The sequence below is a fragment of the Exophiala xenobiotica genome (genome assembly GCF_000835505.1).
Source record: "Exophiala xenobiotica strain CBS 118157 unplaced genomic scaffold supercont1.5, whole genome shotgun sequence".
NCBI lineage: Eukaryota > Fungi > Ascomycota > Eurotiomycetes > Chaetothyriales > Herpotrichiellaceae > Exophiala > Exophiala xenobiotica.
In genome coordinates this window covers 1,885,268-1,904,846 of record NW_013562490.1, presented here as the reverse complement: position 1 = coordinate 1,904,846, position 19,579 = coordinate 1,885,268, and the positions used below count along the sequence as shown (strand labels likewise).

The 19,579-nt window shown below is 51.8% G+C and overlaps 8 protein-coding genes across 8 annotated transcripts; 5 read left to right on the top strand and 3 right to left on the bottom strand.

Annotated features, from left to right (window-relative positions):
- The first annotated feature begins 78 nt into the window (after positions 1 to 78).
- Positions 79 to 1,904, top strand: PV05_08466 (uncharacterized protein). The gene is made up of 4 exons (XM_013457983.1): positions 79 to 462; positions 517 to 567; positions 621 to 1,602; positions 1,661 to 1,904. Exons 1-4 carry the CDS (start codon positions 177 to 179, stop codon positions 1,752 to 1,754), a joined length of 1,413 nt encoding a protein of 470 aa, XP_013313437.1. The 5' UTR covers positions 79 to 176; the 3' UTR covers positions 1,755 to 1,904.
- A 516-nt stretch (positions 1,905 to 2,420) lies between these two features.
- On the top strand, positions 2,421 to 3,865 carry PV05_08465 (uncharacterized protein). The gene is made up of 4 exons (XM_013457982.1): positions 2,421 to 2,695; positions 2,800 to 3,062; positions 3,182 to 3,269; positions 3,319 to 3,865. The coding sequence occupies exons 1-4, from the start codon at positions 2,630 to 2,632 to the stop codon at positions 3,520 to 3,522; spliced, it is 621 nt and encodes a 206-aa protein (XP_013313436.1). The 5' UTR covers positions 2,421 to 2,629; the 3' UTR covers positions 3,523 to 3,865.
- A 185-nt stretch (positions 3,866 to 4,050) lies between these two features.
- On the top strand, positions 4,051 to 7,861 carry PV05_08464 (uncharacterized protein). Its single transcript, XM_013457981.1, has 9 exons — positions 4,051 to 4,515; positions 4,573 to 4,595; positions 4,649 to 4,687; positions 4,741 to 4,846; positions 4,902 to 5,035; positions 5,085 to 6,246; positions 6,301 to 6,732; positions 6,787 to 7,182; positions 7,239 to 7,861. The coding sequence occupies exons 1-9, from the start codon at positions 4,493 to 4,495 to the stop codon at positions 7,336 to 7,338; spliced, it is 2,415 nt and encodes an 804-aa protein (XP_013313435.1). The 5' UTR covers positions 4,051 to 4,492; the 3' UTR covers positions 7,339 to 7,861.
- PV05_08463 (uncharacterized protein) lies at positions 7,639 to 10,189 on the bottom strand. Its single transcript, XM_013457980.1, has one exon. The coding sequence runs from the start codon at positions 9,970 to 9,972 to the stop codon at positions 8,173 to 8,175; it is 1,800 nt and encodes a 599-aa protein (XP_013313434.1). The 5' UTR covers positions 9,973 to 10,189; the 3' UTR covers positions 7,639 to 8,172.
- A 402-nt stretch (positions 10,190 to 10,591) lies between these two features.
- Positions 10,592 to 10,943, top strand: PV05_08462 (uncharacterized protein; the record flags this gene model as incomplete). Its single annotated transcript, XM_013457979.1, has 2 exons — positions 10,592 to 10,616; positions 10,672 to 10,943. 2 exons carry the CDS (start codon positions 10,592 to 10,594, stop codon positions 10,941 to 10,943), a joined length of 297 nt encoding a protein of 98 aa, XP_013313433.1.
- Positions 10,944 to 11,589: 646 nt separating this feature from the next.
- PV05_08461 (uncharacterized protein) lies at positions 11,590 to 13,521 on the bottom strand (the record flags this gene model as incomplete). Its single annotated transcript, XM_013457978.1, has 6 exons — positions 11,590 to 11,812; positions 11,869 to 12,288; positions 12,341 to 12,691; positions 12,742 to 12,917; positions 12,955 to 13,099; positions 13,154 to 13,521. 6 exons carry the CDS (start codon positions 13,519 to 13,521, stop codon positions 11,590 to 11,592), a joined length of 1,683 nt encoding a protein of 560 aa, XP_013313432.1.
- A 1,732-nt stretch (positions 13,522 to 15,253) lies between these two features.
- Positions 15,254 to 17,628, bottom strand: PV05_08460 (uncharacterized protein). Its single transcript, XM_013457977.1, has 2 exons — positions 16,516 to 17,628; positions 15,254 to 16,466 (listed from the first exon to the last, which is right to left on the bottom strand). Exons 1-2 carry the CDS (start codon positions 17,265 to 17,267, stop codon positions 15,428 to 15,430), a joined length of 1,791 nt encoding a protein of 596 aa, XP_013313431.1. The 5' UTR covers positions 17,268 to 17,628; the 3' UTR covers positions 15,254 to 15,427.
- Positions 17,629 to 17,756: 128 nt separating this feature from the next.
- On the top strand, positions 17,757 to 19,409 carry PV05_08459 (fumarylacetoacetase). Its single transcript, XM_013457976.1, has 2 exons — positions 17,757 to 18,813; positions 18,886 to 19,409. Exons 1-2 carry the CDS (start codon positions 17,760 to 17,762, stop codon positions 19,227 to 19,229), a joined length of 1,398 nt encoding a protein of 465 aa, XP_013313430.1. The 5' UTR covers positions 17,757 to 17,759; the 3' UTR covers positions 19,230 to 19,409.
- The last annotated feature ends 170 nt before the right edge of the window (positions 19,410 to 19,579 follow it).

Sequence of the window (19,579 nt, the reverse complement as noted above, 5' to 3'; positions counted from 1 at the left end):
CATCTCCGATTCTCGGTTGTCGATATCCTCTCTACGGTCTGGGATGAACATGCTATGCCGCGATCAAGTGGCACTCAGTGAGTGGCGCGGTATAACTGTATCTCAGCGCGCCTCTCGCGGAAAGAGCTTTCTTTCTTTCTTATCGTTACTGTTTACCGGATCAGAATTCTGTAGCAATGACGACTGCCACTTACGAAAAGAACGCTGCGGACGATGTCATCGAGGCGCCTCGATCAGAGGGCTTTGCGCCAACGCAAAAGGCCGAGATCTTGGAGGCACGCGAGATTTTCCACGATAATGCGGAGGGCGTCAAGTTCCGCACTGTCAGTTGGCAGCGAGCCACGATCATCTTTCTCAAGATCCAGTTTGCCATGAGCATTCTCGCCGTCCCTGGGGCACTGGCGACGCTGGGCGCCGTCGGCGGTGCACTGTCCATTGTAGGCTGGGAGGTTTTGAATACATGTGAGTCGGTGATCGCCGAGCACGATTGCTGTCCTGACTGACCGATTCACGCAGACACTGCTGTCATCCTGGGAGACTTCCGCAATCGACATCCGGAGTGCCACAGTAAGCTGCAATCTGCGTCTGGTTCCGAGGTGTCGTTGCTGACCTAGCTGTAGCTCTTGCGGACATGTGTGGTCACATCTGGGGCCGCCTTGGAAAGGAGCTTGTGTCTCTTCAAATCCTGATTGCTCAAGTGCTCATTACGGCAGCTGGAATCGTTTCTTGCTCGACGGCTTTCAATGCGCTGTCGGAGCATGGAGCGTGCACAGTGGCCTTCAGCTTCGTCTCGGCAGTCTTGATTACACTTTTCTCGTCCGTCCGCACATTCTCGCGCTTGGGCTGGCTTACATGGCTCGGGTTCACGACTTTCTTCATTGCTGTTTTCATTTTTGTCGTTGCAGTGACGCAGCAAGATAGGCCTGCTGCCGCACCGCCGACGGGCGACTTCGACCTAGGATGGACGGCAATTGCGCACCCCGGTTTTGTGGCAGGCATTACAGCCAGCGCCAACATTTTCATCAGTGGGAGCGGGTCTCAGATGTACTTGCCTGTGATCTCGGAGATGAAAAAGCCTCGGGACTACCGCAAGGCTGCGATTGTGGCTGGCATTCTCGTTGGAGCGATGTATCTGACTTTCTCGCTGGTCATCTACCGCTGGTGTGGAATGTGGTTGGCCACTCCTGCGTTTGGAAGTGCCGGCACGCTCTTCAAGAAGATCTCGTATGGCATTGCTTTGCCGGGTCTGGTTGTTGGGGTCGGAATCTATCAGCATGTCGCGGCGAAGCTCATCTTCGTGCGTGTCCTGCGAAACTCGCGTCACCTCCAGGCGAACACCGTGGTCCATTGGACAACTTGGCTCGGCAGCAACTTGGTTCTCGGTGTGCTGGGATTTATTATCGCCGAGGCAGTGCCCATTCTCAATTACTTGCTGGGCCTTGCAGGATCGCTTTGCTTTGCGCCCTTCAGCTTGATCTTCCCTGCCATGCTGTGGATGTACGACTTCAAAGGGTACACAAGTGGAAGTACATCACAGAAGCTGGTTTACGGGGCACATATCTTTATTGTCCTGGTAGGCTTGTTCATGGTGGTTGGCGGAACGTAAGTACCCTTTCCTGCTGTTATTGTCAGGAAGAAACGCAGACTGACCTTTGGCAAGGTATGGTGTTGCGGTCTCGATCAAGCAAGCCTTCGCCAGCGGATTGATTTCGAAGGTCTTTGACTGCGCGGACAACTCGGGGACAATCTCTTAGCAAGGATTGATGTTATCACCGGAGCATGCATGTGACGGAGGTGCGGAGAATCATTCTGAGTGCTTGTAGTGAGGAGGCTTTGTATGAGAATCCAGTGTGAAGTCAAGAGAAAGTGGCAGCAAAGTCAGTGTCAAAGTCGCTCATCCTGAGGGAAGGTAATCATTTCGCATCTCACCAAATATCGCGTCTGTATCAGCTGTAGGTTCATGGATCATCTGAAGAGCTGAAACGTACTGCGGCAGAAGCACTCCAAGCCGATATGCGATTAGTCTCAGCTCTAGGCTCACCTTCGGCCTCGTGAGATGGTCCTCCACGTCTAGCTTGACAATCAACATGTTCGCTTGGCTGTGATAGCCTTGGACGATTCGAGGCCGGCCCTGTCGAAGCTACCTTCCCCCTAGTCCACTTAAAGTGTTCCCGCGTACTGTGGTAGTCAAGCATAGTATTGCGAGTCACATGATTACACAGATGGTCAAGGCAACAAAGAAACCAGCGATCGTGCAGACAGTGGAATACATCGTAGACAAAGTGGCGAGGTGAAAACAAATAGGCCTTGCATGCATGTGCCCGATATCAAGGGGGTTAAAGTCCGGGAGCAGGAGTACTACGCAGGCATTCTTGGCAGGTACGCCGGTTGCAGGCTGCACTAGCCGGTTCGCGGCTTTCCTCTCTTTCACTCAAAGGTCATAACAACTTCACCTTTATCGCGATACTCACTTTCCCTTGAGTGAGACCGGACGGAGCTTGTCATCAGCCCTTTCTAACAAACGACAGGTCGCTTTACTCTGAAAGAATCCTATAAAGCGATCCATCCTCCTTCCTTTACGCGATTCCTTCTCTCCCATTCCTACGAATCTCCTAGCAAAATATCCAAGATGCCTGAAGAGTACGATATCAAAGACGAGCCCAGAGAGAGTCAAGAAGATGGTGGTGAAGAAGAAGTAAGAACAGCATTCATTCCTAAATATACTGCCCGCTGTGCATTTCGGCGCAACCACAGCTGGTGCAGTCTCATGTGAACTCGGGCTGACCGTCATTTTCCCAGGAGGAGATCGCAGCCATGAAGCGCCGCGTGGCCGAGATGGAGTCAGAAGCAGCCAAACTGCGAGAGATGCAGAGTCAACTCGAGTCACAAACCGACAGCGGCCCTCGAGAAGACCGAGAAGACGTGGATGCACGGAGTATCTTCGTCGGCAACGTGGACTACAGTGCTACACCTGAAGAGATCCAGGAACACTTTGCAAGCGGACCGGGCACGATAAACAGAGTCACAATACTATTGGACAAGTTCACCGGTCATCCAAAGGGGTGGGTTTAAATCCAAGCACTGTTCTGCATAAGGCTTGTTTAAGAGCTGGATGCTGTCCAAAACTTTGATCTTTTCATGCTACCTGGCAAGAGCTGGATCGCTAATGGTATCCGTGCAGGTATGCATATGTGGAGTTTTCAGATGCCGCGTTGGTGTCGCAGGCATTGGTTCTTAATGAGAGCGTCTTTCGCGGCCGGAATCTGAAGGTTAGTGTGAGCCCTTGCCGGTAGAGTACCTACTGACCGGACTCTCTAGGTCGTTCCAAAACGTACAAACCTTCCTGGTATGGGCCGAGGTCGTGGAAGGGGAGCCAACCCTGTGCGTGGAGGTGGAGGTGGTCGTGGAGGATTCGGAGGCCGTGGCGGATTTGGAGGGGGCTACGGCGGTGGTTACGGTAGCCCACGAGGCGGTCCGCGAGGTGGCTTTCGAGGTCGAGGTCGAGGCTATGCTCCCTACTGAAGAGGAACGATACAGCGCCACAGATTCATCTTCTCAGCGAGCACGTGACAGCAGTCGGTGTTGCAAATGACCATGCGGAAGGGGAACACGGGACAAGATTGCCTTTGAGCTCTTCGACATCTTGATCAGCTGACCGGCGAGGGACAGGATGGCTCAGAATTCGACTCTGTTGATCACACTGATGGCTTCACAATACAAAGGTTGGGAGAGAAATTGGAATTGATACCTGGACTCGAATTTAGGCACTACGCTGAGTGAAGCAGAAGAAGAAGAATGTCCTGATTGATAGGCGAATCTATGGCATTAATAATGTCCGATAAACATGGCCACAGTAGTGTCGTATACGTATGGAGTCCGTGAAGAATTCAATAATCCCCTCTTGGGCGGCCTCTGCAGTCTGATAGAGATGTATCGATGCGCCCATGCGGACGCCGTACCCAGGCCTAGTACGGATGATGTAAGGTCAGCTTTGGGGCATGACTCGAAGTGCGGAAAGCCCAAGTCTTGTCTCATTAGCCCTGTCCACCGCTGCTCAACCTCCACCTCCGGTATCCATCAATCCTCGTAACCGACCTCTTTCAGACTGTATCTATTTCCACGAGCACGGTGGCATCGTCGACCTTTATCCTTATTATGCAATCATGACATGAGCGTGAACCCCAAACGTTACGCGGCGATTGTCCTCTCTCTGCCGTTCCTTCCGCAAACTTCTTAGCGCCTCAGACTGTCGAGCTGCGCCTCGTCCTGCGGGACCACCGAGACTGGCTTCTTACGAATACGACCTAAACCTCACTCAGAAACTCCTGTGGTGAAGAGATCGGACAGTTAAGATACATCAAATCAATTCTCTTTCGGGAGGTGAATACTTCTGGCGATCGTCCATCATCGCTTCTTGTTCACAATACTACCCCGCCGCTGAGCTGCCGCAGGCTCGGTACTTGGGTCGCCTGTCGGGGGTCAAGAGATCAAGATGCCTGAAGCAAATATGCCTGCGTAGGTGTTCTTTTCAGATATAGGATGGCGAGAGCATGCTAACCTTTTGCCTAAAAGCGAGCCCAATCTGCGCGTCACGAGTATGTCCAGTCCTTTCTGGTACCGAATCCTTGAAACTGACCGCACGATCTAGTCATCGCGGCTGACGGCCTATACAAAAGAGACGTCTTCAGTAAGTCAACACTAGACGGGAACAATCCTCTGCTGTTACTAATGGAGAGCCAGGATTTCCCGACCCGTTTGCGGTCGCGACCATTTCAGGAGAACAAACGAGGACCACCTCGGTCATTAGGAAGACATTGAATCCCTACTGGAATGAGTCTTTTGATATGTTGGTGACACCTTCCCTCGATTAGCACAGTCCTTTTCCGTTGACTATGACGCAGGAAAGTCACGGAAGACAGCATCCTGGCTATACAAATTTTCGATCAAAAGAAATTCAAGAAGAAGGATCAAGGATTCCTCGGTGTCATCAACATTCGTATTGGCGATGTTATCGACCTGGACATGGGCGGAGACGGTAGGGTGTTATATACGCTTTCTGCTAGATGTTTGCTAATCCACAGCAGAAATGCTGACTCGGGATCTTAAGAAGTCCACCGATAATCTCGTCGTCCACGGCAAGTTGATCGTGAACTTGTCCACTAACCTGAGCACGCCGGCTCCAAATCCACAAAATCGACCTCCACCGAGCACTGCCTCCAGCGTCAACGGGTCTACCTCGCTTGGGAGCAGCACCAACGTTAATCAAACACTGCCCGTCAGAGCCCGAAGCCCTGCGCCATCCCGGACTGCCACATCCGGATCAGGAGACGCAAGAGCGTCTACAACCGCGGTGAACGGAATCGGTGCACAGTCTGCGGCCAACGGAGGAGGGAGAACTGGGGGATTCAGCTCATTCGAAGATAGTCAAGGACGTCTACCGGCTGGATGGGAACGCAGGGAGGATAATCTTGGCCGAACGTATTACGTTGACCACAATACCAGAACAACCACTTGGACCAGACCATCGAACCATATGAGCGAAGCCGAATCTCGCACCCGCATGGAAGCCAATATGCAGGTGGAGCGACAACGACATCAAAACCGTATGCTTCCTGAAGACCGCACTGGTGCCAATTCACCGAACCTTCAGGAATCCCGCACTGGATCTCCCCAGCAGAACGCTGTAGCAATGATGGCAACGGGTGCCACAACTGCCGGAACGGGAGAGCTTCCTGCTGGTTGGGAAATGAGGCATACGCCAGAAGGCCGAGCTTACTTTGTCGACCACAATACGAGGACCACGACTTGGGTTGATCCGCGAAGACAACAGTACATTCGCATGTATGGCAACAACCCTACGGGCAACAATACCACCATCCAACAGCAACCAGTCTCTCAACTGGGACCCTTGCCCAGCGGCTGGGAAATGCGCCTCACGAACACGGCTCGTGTTTATTTCGTCGATCACAATACCAAGACCACGACCTGGGATGATCCACGATTGCCGTCGTCTCTGGACCAGGGCGTACCGCAATACAAGCGCGACTTCCGAAGAAAACTCATCTATTTCCGCTCGCAGCCTGCTTTGCGTATTTTGTCTGGCCAATGCCATATCAAAGTTCGCCGCGGCAATATTTTTGAGGATTCTTATGCTGAAATTATGAGGCAAAGCGCTACCGACCTGAAGAAACGCTTAATGATCAAGTTTGATGGTGAAGACGGTCTAGATTATGGGGGGCTGTCTCGGTAAGCGCTTTTTCTTCTTCTTAAACCTCGGACGGTCTACTAACGACAGCACAGCGAATTCTTCTTCCTACTTTCACATGAGATGTTCAATCCTTTCTATTGCTTGTTCGAGTACTCAGCCCATGACAACTACACCCTGCAAATCAACCCTCACTCCGGTATCAACCCTGAGCATCTCAATTACTTCAAATTCATTGGGCGTGTGGTCGGCCTTGCGATCTTCCATCGGCGTTTCCTGGACTCCTTCTTCATTGGCGCTTTCTACAAGATGATGTTGCGGAAGAAGGTCCAGATTCAAGATATGGAAGGAGTGGACGAAGAGTATCATAAGAACTTGACATGGACGTTGGAAAATGACATCACCGACATCCTCGATCAAACATTCTCTATTGAAGACGAACAGTTCGGCGAAACCAAGACAATTGATCTGAAACCCAACGGCCAGAACATTCCGGTCACGAATGAGAACAAGAGAGAATATGTTGAGTGAGTCGTCATGATGCTTAAATCCATTGAACCGCACGCTAACCAACTGTCTAGGCTTGTCACTGAGTGGAAAATTGTGAAGCGAGTCGAAGAACAGTTTAACGCTTTCATTACTGGCTTCAATGAATTGATACCAGCGGATCTCGTCAACGTGTTTGACGAACGCGAGCTCGAACTGCTCATTGGTGGAATTGCCGATATTGATGTTGAGGACTGGAAGAAGCACACCGACTATCGTGGCTACCAGGAGCAAGACGAGGTCATCCAGAACTTTTGGAAGGTTGTCCGAACGTGGGATGCCGAACAAAAGAGTCGTCTACTCCAATTTGCGACCGGCACCAGCCGAATTCCTGTCAATGGATTCAAAGATCTGCAAGGTAGCGACGGACCGAGAAGATTTACCATTGAGAAGGCTGGCGAGATCAATGCTCTTCCCAAGAGTCATACCTGGTACGTATTAGTCGCTGACCTTACTATTGGAAGGTCAGATACTGATTTGAATGCAGCTTCAACCGTCTTGATCTCCCGCCGTACAAGACTTACGATGTCCTCAACTCGAAACTCTCCACGGCAGTCGAGGAGACGCTAGGCTTCGGCCAGGAGTAAGAACCGTCCATCCATGTCTGGGGTCGAATTCTGTGCTTCAACGACTGGCAAGGCCCCATCAGCATTCAGACGCTTCGCCACGACGATTGAACCTGGCCACAACCATACCTAACCATTTTCACAACAGCTGCCTGGCGAAAAAGCACGAAGCACTTCCGAAGAAATCAACAAATGTCGCAGAACCTTGCGGCGGGTGCGGCCCAGGTTATGGAAGAAGCGAGGCAGACTGAGCTTCCGAGTTGTTATTCCAGCCTGGCGTCGACACAGCAATCTCCGCCGTCATGACGTTCATGTGTCAGTGGCGAGAGGTGTTAGAGACGGTGGACCCGCCAGTGGTATTGGGTTTGGACAGTCTGACGAAACAGGGAGTAAATTGGAATTGTACGAAACTTGACATGGTTGTGGTGAGTGTTGTTGCAGCAGACTGGATGGGGGACATAAAAATGACCGTTACATAAATCCGGCGTCGGTGCGCGTGTGGGCAGCCCTTGCAGACTGGAATCGTATCCATGTTGTTTCTTTATTTTCATTCGGCTGATGATTTCCTATTGTTCTCTGCCTCCGTAATCCAGCGTCGTGGTTATACCCAGCCCTTTTCCGTCTCCCGCACGCGCTTCCATGCACGGGGGTTTCCCTCTGCTCCTTCGCCTGGGACGGTTGTCGTGGGCGGCATCCCTCGTCTCGACCGTTGTATTCCACGTCTTTTCATGCTTTTCCTTTTCCCACCCAGGAAAGGCAAAGCCTTGCCGCTTTATCTTTGATTCTTTAGAAAGGGAAGTAAAAAACGGAAGGTTTCAGATAATCCTGCTGTTATCAGGCGTTATAACGTAAACATTACGGCCAGATCCACCCATCTGGAGAGTATGGCGGAGGATCATCCCCATTTTCAGCAGGGTCAAGAACCACGGAGTCGAGTCCGGGTGCCAAGTCATCGCTTTCTGTGCGCGTCAGTGTGTCGGCCGACTCTTCGCTTGACGGTTGTGGAACAGCAGCCGCTGTGGCAGAGTGTTCTCCTCCCGACGAAAGTGATTGTCGATATTGCTCCATCTTCCTCTTCAGAGCATCGGTTGATTTGCTGAGACGAAACTTTGTAGAGTCGATTTCACGATCTTCAACGCTGGAAAAAGTACTTGTGCCGGTCGTAGTCCGACGTAATTGACGCTCGTCTGAGGAGGCAAGATCGCTGTTCAGAGTGGGTATTCTCTCCAGTCCTGTATCATCAGCAGCCAAGGAGGATGCAGGACTTTGCCCGCGATCATCTTCGCGGCCAAGGGATGATCCTCTTCGATAATGGTCAATATGGCCTTGGGAGTACCACAAGTGTAGGACTTTCCGATATTCTTTGATGCTGGCGTGAAAGTCATAGTCTTCTTGCATCGCGCTTTGGGTTTCTTCATAGGTCAATTTCTGCACAAGCAGCAGCTCGAGAATGGTAGGTTTCAAAGTACACCACTCCTTGAGTCTCTCCTTTGACATGGAGGGCACCATGGCAGTAAATGAGAAGATGTCGTCTGATTTCTCGGCGTTTGTACGTGCGAAACGCAGGCCTCCAGGGTGTGTCTGATTGAGGTCCGCCAGTTGTGGTGGCATTGAGACGTGTTTACAACGGGCCCCGATCTTCAAGACAAACTCCATGCCGTACCTCCAATATCCTCTCTTTGAGTCGTATACGCTGTCACCAGTGGGAGCCGCAGATTCACCCATGAAGCTGCGGTAATTGATGGTGTCGAGATGTCTGACAAATTGAGGGATGTCGGCATCTGGGTCGCCTTTGACTGCCTCGTCGCCTCGCATTTCTCTGCGCGACATCCGCATCAATCTCAGACGTCTGCGGTTGTATTCTTCAAGATCGGCTTGACGAGAAGCAGCATTTCTGGCTCGTGCTTCGACCATCTTCTGGTTCCAATGGTGACGAGTTGTGCCTCCAATCTGCATGGGCAACGCTCTATCGCACCAGAGGCAGATTCTCCTTCGCTCCTTATCAGGATCAAGCTCAGCTCCACAATTCTTGCCATGGCAAATGGTTTCTCCAGACGAGATCGCTTCCCAATTCTGCCGGTCTTTGCATTCGAGACAGAGCCAGCCATCGTCCTTCAGAGTGCATGTGCAATAGTCTTTGGTGCTACCGTGAGGATCATGCCATTGCTTCCGTTTCGTCACTGGTTTAGAAGAATCAAGCGGAAAAGGGTGACTTTGACTGGAATTCCCTGACTCCCAGCAAGCCTTGCATAGGTACCGAGTCCGGTTCTGGAAGGTGTTCTCGTGACCTCGAGCAAAAGATGATCGTACAATACACGCTGCACAGATTGGTCTGGAGCAGTAGCGACACGGCCTTGGAGCAGAACCCTTGGTGTGAGTGCGAGACGAGCATTCGAATGGAGCTCGACTCTTGAGTCTCTGCCAGTACATTGTGGCATGTTGACCGATCTTCAGATCTTCACGAACTCGATGAGAATGTGCAGGGGTTGGGTCAATTTCCAGCGGCCTTGCGAAGCCATGGAGAACCGCACGAAGAGTGACACTGAGCCTTGCGAGAGTAATCAAGTCCCCAACAGGAAGATGCTCAGTCAGGCTGCTTGCAACAGGCCACAGTGCCAGGAGTGTTCCCAGGTCTGGGGAGGTCTCGTCGCCCATTCTTGATCGAACTCGACCCGACACACAACGGCCACGGACGGGAGGAGAGGATGATATGAAATTAGGATAATCCTACTGTTGTTTTCTGTTAGTCATGATCGGCAGGTTCCATCCAAGTCACTGTTCCCCATGGGGCAAAGAAGTTACCATGCCGTGATGGTGGCGCACCAGGAGCCCGTTTGTGCCCGAAAGATGACATGGATGATGGATACGAGAGGTTGTGCGGGCAAGGCGGGAGTGGTACGAGTAAGCACCATGATGCAGCCACGCACCTAAAGAGTGGCACCTAGGTGAGTGGCACTGAATGGCTCGATTGGATCGAGGTCGTGAGGCTGAAAAAGCAGCAAGTCGTCGTGCTCCTTTTCGGTGTGGAGAAACTGCGCACTGGAATCTACACAGTACTAGTAATCTTTTTTGCTCCAGCTTCACCTTTCATGAGCAGCGATCGATTCAGGACGGATGGAATGCGTGAACGGATGAGTTGCTAAATTTCCACCACGTCGACTACAGCAGTCGCCATTGACGCGTCGAGCTGGTGCTCTTGCCAACACCTCATCCGTCTCGACCCTCTCGATCTCTCCCGCGCGCCCAGCACAAGCCTTTGCCACAAGCCTTTGCCATGTCTCTCCAATCCTACATTGACAGTATGTCCAACTCCGTTTACACCTTTATGCTGCGCAGTTCTGACGGAGTTTACAGAAAAGGTCCTTGTCATCACTGTCGACGGGCGGACCCTTGTCGGCACACTCCTGTCCTGCGACCAAGTCACCAACATTGTTCTGAACGACACCGTCGAGCGCATCATCCGCCCTGCAGACGACCCCGAACCGAGTTCTCAGGTCAGCCATGGTCTGTACCTAGTAAGAGGTGATAATATTACCATTGTGGGCCTTGTAGATGAAGAACTGGATCACAGTATCGACTGGGAAAAGGTCAGGGGTGAAGTTATTGGCACTACAAAGCATGTGTGATTTGTCGGAAATGTCAGAGAAGAGAACACCGCGAGTCTCTCTGCAAGAACCCACCGTTCGCCTTCCTGCCAGTGAGGCGTGAGCCACAACAGAATCTCAAACGAAGTGCGAAGACTCGGCTAAGAAAAGGGCTGAAGACAAAGGCCATGTCGGCCGCCCAAGAAAATGGCATGCAAGGAATTCGGCAAGTTGGAAAGTGAGAGTTGGCCGTCTTCATCAACCACTTGAGCGACATGTTGACAGGATGGTCCAGAATCAGGGAGCTCGACTTCACGATGTCGACCGTCGCTATAAGACGATCAGTCTTGGAGATACCGCATACTGATCCAGATCGCCCAGGAGCTCTTTGTCCTTCTTAGGCTTTACAGCGACCACCTGTCGTGGAAGGCACAACGCTTCACAGCTATGGCCTAGGACAGGTCCATCTTACCATATCGACCTGAACAACGGAGCAGAAGTGCTTGCTTCCGAACGCGGATTAACCCTGGCCAAACAGGATGGGAAATTATCCTCATCTCATCGACCAATCTATATATCTTCAACCACCTCATTCCTCTCGTCACAACCCCCGTGCAGCATCATAGCATTCTCTGGTCCGCAATTCTTAGGACTCCTTTCCGCTTGTAGCCTAGATCCTCGGGCAGACTCAGTAGGTGAAGCGGAAAGCCGGGTGGTCATCACCGAGGTTACGCTTCTCGTCTTCCGGCAACTGATACCTGTCGTCTCTTCGGCCTTCATCGCGCAGTCGATTCTCCCTTCTGATATAGAAGAAAAGTATGATGGCGCTGAGGACACATAGCCACACAAGGGCAAGACCCAGGCCAAAGCCAAGATGGTACGTCGGCGCCTGGCTTGAAAGAAACATGTTACTGCAGAAGGTCAGTCTCATTTCTGGATAGTTCTCTTTTTGGGGGAAGACACTCACGATGCCACAATGCCGCCACAATTGCCAAATCCTACCATCAAAGCACTACTCACCCCGCGCTTGTAGTGTCCAGACATGTTGTTGTTGACCCACACAAGCGTGATGGGTTGAGCAATGTAACCTCCACAGATAATTAAGTAGAGGGCGAAATAGCGAGCACCAACCGCCACATGTCGCATGTTCAACAAGATGACATATCCGATGGTCGTTACTACGCATCCCGCGAGGATGAATCCAAAACGATGGCGTAGCTTGTCGCTCAATACAGCTGCCGTGAGAGCGAAAATGGTTGCCGCCACGAAGATGGGGATCGACATCACTTGAGCATGGATCGAGGTCCAGCCCAGTTGTTTGAGGATTGTCGGCGTGAACAGTGCTCCACTGTAGCTGGTTGTAACTATTCCCAAGTACATCAAAATACTATCAAGGTCAGCTCCCAGTTATGAGCGAAAGAATGGAATGCAATACTGACCCGAGGTAGATCTTGATGTCACCAAAGACACGCTTCGCAGTCTTCTTATTCCAATGGCTCATAGTCGCGTCTTTGACGTCCAATGCAAGGCGACGTATAAGAAGCTCCCGCTCTTCGTTCTTGAGGAATTTCGCTGTCTCCGGCCAATCCGGCAGGATCCAGAACGAGAAGATTGCAACGACGACGGTAAATATGCCTTCGAGTATGAAAATCCATCGCCATCCGGCGTAGCCACCAATGCCTTCCATATGAGCGATAGCGTAAGCAAGAAGGCCGCTGAATGCCCCGGCAATGATCGACGCGGAGAAGAAGAGGTTGAACCGCCATTGGAGTTCGTGGCGTTTATAGAACCTGAACCCGGTCAGCGGAAGGTTTGGTATGCCTCAAGAACATTTACTTACATCGAGATCAGGTAAAGACAGCCTGGAAAAAAACCTGCCTCGAGCGCCCCGATGATGACTCGACAAACCACGAGGCCGGCGAAGGACTGTGTAACTCCTTGACAAACTGTCACGACACCCCAGAATACCATGACGGTGCTGATAAAAATGGACGGCCGAATTTTCTTCAGAAGGACCTTCTTTATGTTCTTCGTCCCGGAAGCTCGTGTGAACTCCAGCGTCTCCAAGAAGCAAATTGCAGGGCACTTCAAGGAGGATATATGGAACGAAGAACATGAACAGTGCAATGTTGTAATCTGAACCTTGCAAGTTGAGGTCCTTCTCAAGTCCCTGAATACGGGCATTGCCGATGTTGATACTGTGAAAACGAAGTGTTAGCGATGATTGAGCCTACATGACAGCCTGGCCTTACCGGTCGATGAAAGCACAAAGGAAGAGTAGGAAGGTGATGGGAATCAGGTTGAGATCGGTCTTCCATAGAAGCTTCTTCTCAAGAGCCGGGTCGATGTTGAGATGGGCTTCCTTAAGACTGACGGTATTGCTTTCAGCCTTTTCGACAGGAACATCTTCGATCTCCGAGCGATCACGAGTCTTGTCCGCCATGGTCACAAACAATCCGCTTGGAATGAAGAAAGCTGTGCAACGAAGGACGGAGGACTCTTGATGATTGACGACTTGGTTCCAATAAAAATGTTCACTAGGAGGGGAAAAGCAGTAATCGAGGACGCTGAGGAACAGCCCGATATGTAAATTCTTCTGTTCAGGGTCATTTGGTGGCATCGTGATTCACCACTAACCGAACAGACAGGAGCCGAGGATACTTCCCGCGAAAGATCATCCACGGTGATTCCGCCCATGGCGTCCAGTCAACTCTTACCATGCTTCTGGGGTTGCATTAGCCGCTGTTGCATCTGCGGAGTTAGTGGCAACTCTCCACGTTCGCTGACGCTTGGTTTGTAGCTTGCTTGGTCTTCCCTGGAGGGTGAGATCCGTGCTTTGTCGAGCGCAGGAGAGCATCGAACAGCAACGGCATGTCAAGAAACAGGAAACTAAATGCTCAACATCCAAATGCGAGCGATGAGCGTGATATCTGCACGTAACCGCCTGTCGGCGCGGTCCAGGAACATGTCCAAAAGTCTTGTGCAACATCAAGCATCCAAGTTTTGAGGTGGCCACGGGGACATTGGCTGGCAGTACGAGCTACTAACTAGCTCCAGAAAGGAACCATCGGAGAACCAGGTATCGATCCGGGCTCGCGGGGCACCCGCAGCAAACTCCGCAACAGTCTATGAAACTCTCCCGTGAGTAGCGAATCCTATTCCCTTCTCAGTGCGCAAGCCAAACACACGACTCTGCAGTTGGAGCTCCGGTGATTGAAAGACCCTGGACCTTGATAGGGAGAGTGTGCGGAATTGTCACCATTTGCACGGAAACGAAGACCGCCGTGTACTCGTAGTGGCAACCAATCCCAGCGGCATCATTCATGGTATCCCAAAAGGACGGGTACGCCCAAAAACACAATTTCCCGTCGGTCACTAAACCTCAACCAGCAATATTCCTGTGTGCTTCAAGGGTATACCGCAGGTACATGTACATTCCCTGATGGCAGATGCCCTTATCATAGCCCGAACTTCTGCTGCTGCCCTGGCAGGCATTTCCGGGACCAAGCAGCTATCCAGCTGGGGTTTACTTGCGCACCATGCAAGTGCCCGAAACTGCTGCCGGCCAGCTTGTTAAGCGAGAGACCAGATCTTGAAGTGACCGAGAAGCCTCGTCACTCCGGAAGAAGACAACTACATGGGATTCGGGTGCAATCTCGATAAATTGAAGGCGCACCTGGCGGATGCAAGGACAGCAGGACTACCAGCATTGGCATTGACTTATCTTAGCTACGTTGAAAGGACAAGCCCGACAATTCGACGACGATTAGCAGCAGCACCAGCTCACGATCCTATTCCGGGCTCTACTGAGACACACGTGCACACTGTACCTGATGATCATGCAGCCTGTTTGAAACCGTGGGTCTATGGTCGCGGACAAAGGCAGAGAGCTGAGAGGTGTCTCTTACTCTGGCCACGAACGAGGCTGAGCTTGATCAGAAGGGGCTCTTCTGGGCTATTCTCTTCCACCAGCTAACTTACAGTGTTCTGCCATCTTCAGACTGGTGAGGCCAGGATTGTGCCTGGACGAACGCGTCCCCAGAACAGAGCATTTGTCTTCCCGTGGTTTAGAGTAACAGCCCGCTTCTTCTGCCGTGCTGTCTTGCCGGTACGGGAGGACTCCGTAGAGTGTTTGGATCTTGGGAATGCCTCTCTCGCGATTGCGCACCCTTCCTTCGACCTCGGTTCGAGTACGAGGCTGGTCCTTGGCTCCCCGGGTTTGGGCAATTCTCATCCCCCTTTTGGACCTGGTGCTCGTTCCGAACCCCCTGGAAGGCCAAGTAAGTCGTCGCTCTCGTGTCAAAACTTCTCAAGAATCTTTCGATACGATATCGATAACGGAAAGAAGGGTGCTCTTTTCTGTGTCGGTCTATGGGAAAGGAAAGCTCCTATCGGCGCTGCCTGGCAGTCTAGGAATTGTCTGGCACCTATCTGGGAATCTAAATCTGGTAATGTAGCCCTGGGTGTAGGTGTGAATCCCCCTCTGACCCGAGTGGCAATCGCCACAAGCTGTAAATCTTAAACGTCTATTCTATTTTGCATTTCGCCAAAAGTCCCTCCCAAGGCTTCAATGGGATCTTCCCCTTTTGCGGCTTATCAGGCTGATCCTTGATATAGGTACTACAAGCCCAGAATTCCACCTTGAGGGATTCAGGCAAGGCCCATTCAACGTCCTTCCCTGAGAAGTTCAGCACTACCAGCCATCTCTCACCAGACTGGCTTGTCCGACCATATGCAAGTATGGTGGGGTCTTCGGGAGAGATCTCCTGGTAGTCGCCGTACACAAAGACATCAGCATGCTTCTTGCGGTTCTGGATGCCTCGCTGCCAGAATTGCCATGTTGACAGTTCGTTGTCGGATTCAAACTTCATCTGGTCTTCAGCGTTGATGCCTTGCTTGTAGTCATCCATCACGCGCATCCAGGGCTTGACGCCAGGTGGGCAGAAGCCCGCATTTTCCTGATTGTTCCACTGCATCGGGGTGCGCGCGTGGTCTCTGGCTTTCATATGGATGATCTTCCTCCCGTGTTCGAGCTGTTTGGGGTTGTCCTTGTATATCTGCTTGCACTTCTTCCAGTAATTGATGGTCTCGATGTCTTTGTATTCTTCCTCGATGCTCCATTCCGTCGGGGCGTTGCGCATGCCGATTTCTTCGCCCTGGTACACGAACAGTGTCCCGCCGAGAGTGGTCTGCATCAGCGCGAGGAGCTTGGCGCTCTTGTCGCGCCATTCGTCACTGTCGTCGGCATACCGGGTCACGCTGCGCGGATTGTCGTGGTTCTCGATGAACACGCTGTTCCAGCCATCGCGCTCGATCATGCAGCGCTGCCAGCGCGAGATGATGGATTTCATCTCCTTGACGTCCCATGGCTTCAGGGCCATGCGCACGTTGGGCTTGTCAATGTCGACGAGATCGAAGATGAAGATCATGTTCAACTCGCCGGCGTTGGCACCGACGGTGCGCAAAATCTCGTTCTCGTCGGAGACGCCGGGCATTTCGCCGACTGTGATGGTGTCGTATTTGGAGAGCACTTCACGGTGCATTTCCTGAAGATAGTCGTGGAGCCTGGTATCTCGTTAGTGTTGCTGTGATCAAAAGGAAGGCCTGGGCTTACTTGGGACCGTTCACAAAAAACTGCGTGCCTGGCTGGTACCGGTGGCTGGCCGGGTCCAGTACGACTGGTGCATCAGGATAGGTTGGGACTTTGGAGATCATGTTGATCACGTCCATTCTAAAGCCTGCGACTCCACGGTCCAGCCAGAACCGCATCACATCCCAGACCGCCTCACGAACCTCGGGATTCTCCCAATTCAGGTCGGGCTGTTCGGGCGTGAAGACAGACAGATAATACTCCCCTGTTTGGTTGTCGTATGTCCAAGCCGAATTTGCCTCTCCAAGGATCTGAGCCCAGTTGGTCGGCGGTTCGGGGACGCCTGCGTCGCTGACAGACTTGGGCGGTTTCCAGATATACCAGTGTCGCTTGGGATTGGTCTTGGATGATCGGCTCTCGAGGAACCATTCATGCTCGTTGGACGTATGGTTGACCACCAGGTCCATCATCAGTTTCATATCGCGCTTCTTCAGCTCGGAGACCAAGTTGTCCACGTCGTCGACTGAGCCATAGATGGGGTCGATCACTTTGTAGTCGGCAATGTCATAGCCCATGTCGGCTTGTGGAGATTTGTAGATGGGTGATGTCCAGACGACGTCGATGCCGAGCTGTTTCAGGTAGTCGACTCGGGCTGTGATGCCCTTGACATCACCCCAGCCATTCCCAGTGGTGTCTTGAAACGAAGATGGATAGATCTGGTAAATGACGGATTCTTTCCACCATTTTCGCGTGGCGTAGCTGGATGATTTCGACATGCTGGCCGTAACAAGTGAACGTGCCGGTCAAGGAGAGGCAGGACAACACGAAAGGAAGAAAGAAGAACCCGAAGACACAAGTATTTTCTCCCTGGGCGACTGGACTCACCGCTTCATGAAACATTGATGACCTTTTCTTTTTGAATCATCCATTATCCATTATTACATTTGAATTCTCCGGGAGAATCACCGACGACATGGCGTCATGGCCTGATATGGAAATGCTTGCCGCTGATCGTGTCTGTGTCTGCGTTTTCCTCTTCCTTCTCCTTGGTTGTTTCCTTCGTGGGTGTAGAAGACACGTCTTCAACGCTGGATGAAGTGTCATTGCAGTAAGAATGACAGTACTAGTAGTCAACAGTCTGCCCATAGACAGCGGTCTGGAAATGCGGAGGTCTTCTTGTATCTTTCCGTCCATAGCCGTCAAGCCGTCCACGCAAACTTGCTACAACGGAAGACGGAATTGCTCCGAGTTCGACGTCCATCCATTCCATGTCGGTTTTCTTAGATCAATTCCCACCGAGAAACAAAACATTGAGAGTCGACTTGCATCCAACACTTGAAGTGACGGTTAGTACTACTACTGAGCAAGAGATCACAATGCCGTCACTCAAGTCGTGGTTTCCAATCCCCAAGAACAGCCACTTCTCTCTGGCCAATTTGCCGTTTGGCATTATTTCAACAGCATCCAAACCAACTCCGCGGCCGGCAGTCGCCATTGGCGATCATTGTCTCGATCTTCAGGAATTTTCAGCTTCTGGGGCGTTTTCTTCGTTGGGCTTCGATGTGTCGGTCTTCTCAAAGCCTACCTTGAACGACTTTGCGGCTCTAGGCAGACCAGTCCATGGCTCAGTCAGGAAATTCCTCCAGGATGTCTTCGCTGAGAACAGCTCAAATGCCCAGGTTTTGCAGAACAATAAGAGCCTCCAAGGCAAATGCCTGATTCCGCGCGACGGAGTCACGATGCATCTACCAATGCAAATTGGCGACTATACGGATTTCTACGCTGGAAAGAACCACGCCTTCAACGTGGGCTGCCTTTTCCGTGGACCAGATAATGCTCTGCAACCGAATTATACGCATCTGCCTGTGGGCTACCATGGAAGAGCGTCATCAGTTGTCGTCTCTGGCACCCCGATCACTCGGCCAAACGGCCAAATCCTGGAGAACCCGGCTGCTACGCCTAAAGTGCCGACTTTCAGTCCTTGCAAGCGACTGGACATTGAACTAGAGTTGGGGGCTTTCCTTTGCAAAGGCAATAAAATGGGCACCAATATCCCTATATCGGAAGCTGCAGACCACATCTTTGGCTTTGTCCTCCTCAACGACTGGTCAGCCCGAGATATTCAAGCTTGGGAATATGTGCCCTTGGGACCGTTCCTGGCCAAAAACTTTGGCTCCACCATCAGCCCGTGGATTGTTCTGGCGGATGCTTTGGAACCGTTCAGATGTACTGGTATCCCGAACGATACGCAATTGCTACCTTATCTCCAAGAGAAGGAGGAAAAGAACGTCTACGATATCAAGTTGCAAGTGGATATCACACGTAAGTCTGAGTCTGACGCCAGGAGAGAACGTCTCTTTGATTACGAGTACATGCTGACTTGGTTTCAAACAGCCGATGGAGGCGAAACGACGACCATCTTGAACTCGAACGGACGAAATTTGTTGTTTTCATTCGCGCAAATGCTCGCTCACCACTCTATCGGAGGGTGTCCCATGGCTGTGGGAGATATGCTAGGCTCAGGCACTATCAGTGGGACGGAGCCAGGCACTGAAGGTAGTATGCTTGAGATAAGCAAAGGGGGCAAGGAGACCGTCAAGCTGAATGGCGGAGTCGAACGGAAGTTCTTGCAAGATGGTGACACTATCACTATGTACGGTGTCTGCGGCACAGAAGAGACTGGACTGGTGGGTTTTGGCGAATGTACGGGCAAGATTCTGCCCGCTCCTAAGCTTTGAATCTAGACGTCGTACTCTGGGACCTTAGCACGAGTGTGTCGACTTGGCCTCTCACGGCCTCTGTTGTCAGTCGGCAAAAAAGCAGCGTGAGAATTCATTCCGCTCTCTGGAGTCAGAGTCGAGAGTCAGACGATGAACCAACCACTAGTGAGATTAAATATTGATTTCAGTGACTATCCCCGGATTCGCTTGGAGAGTCCAGCTTTCTCCACGTTTGTGCGCCCTCGTTGATCAGGCCTGACGGGCACATTCCGCACTCTGTGAGATCTTCCAACTCCGCCCTTACAACCCCTCCCAGCGACATTCACAGGGTCACAGGGTGTCAGTGAGCGTCACCGATGGTAAGCGGC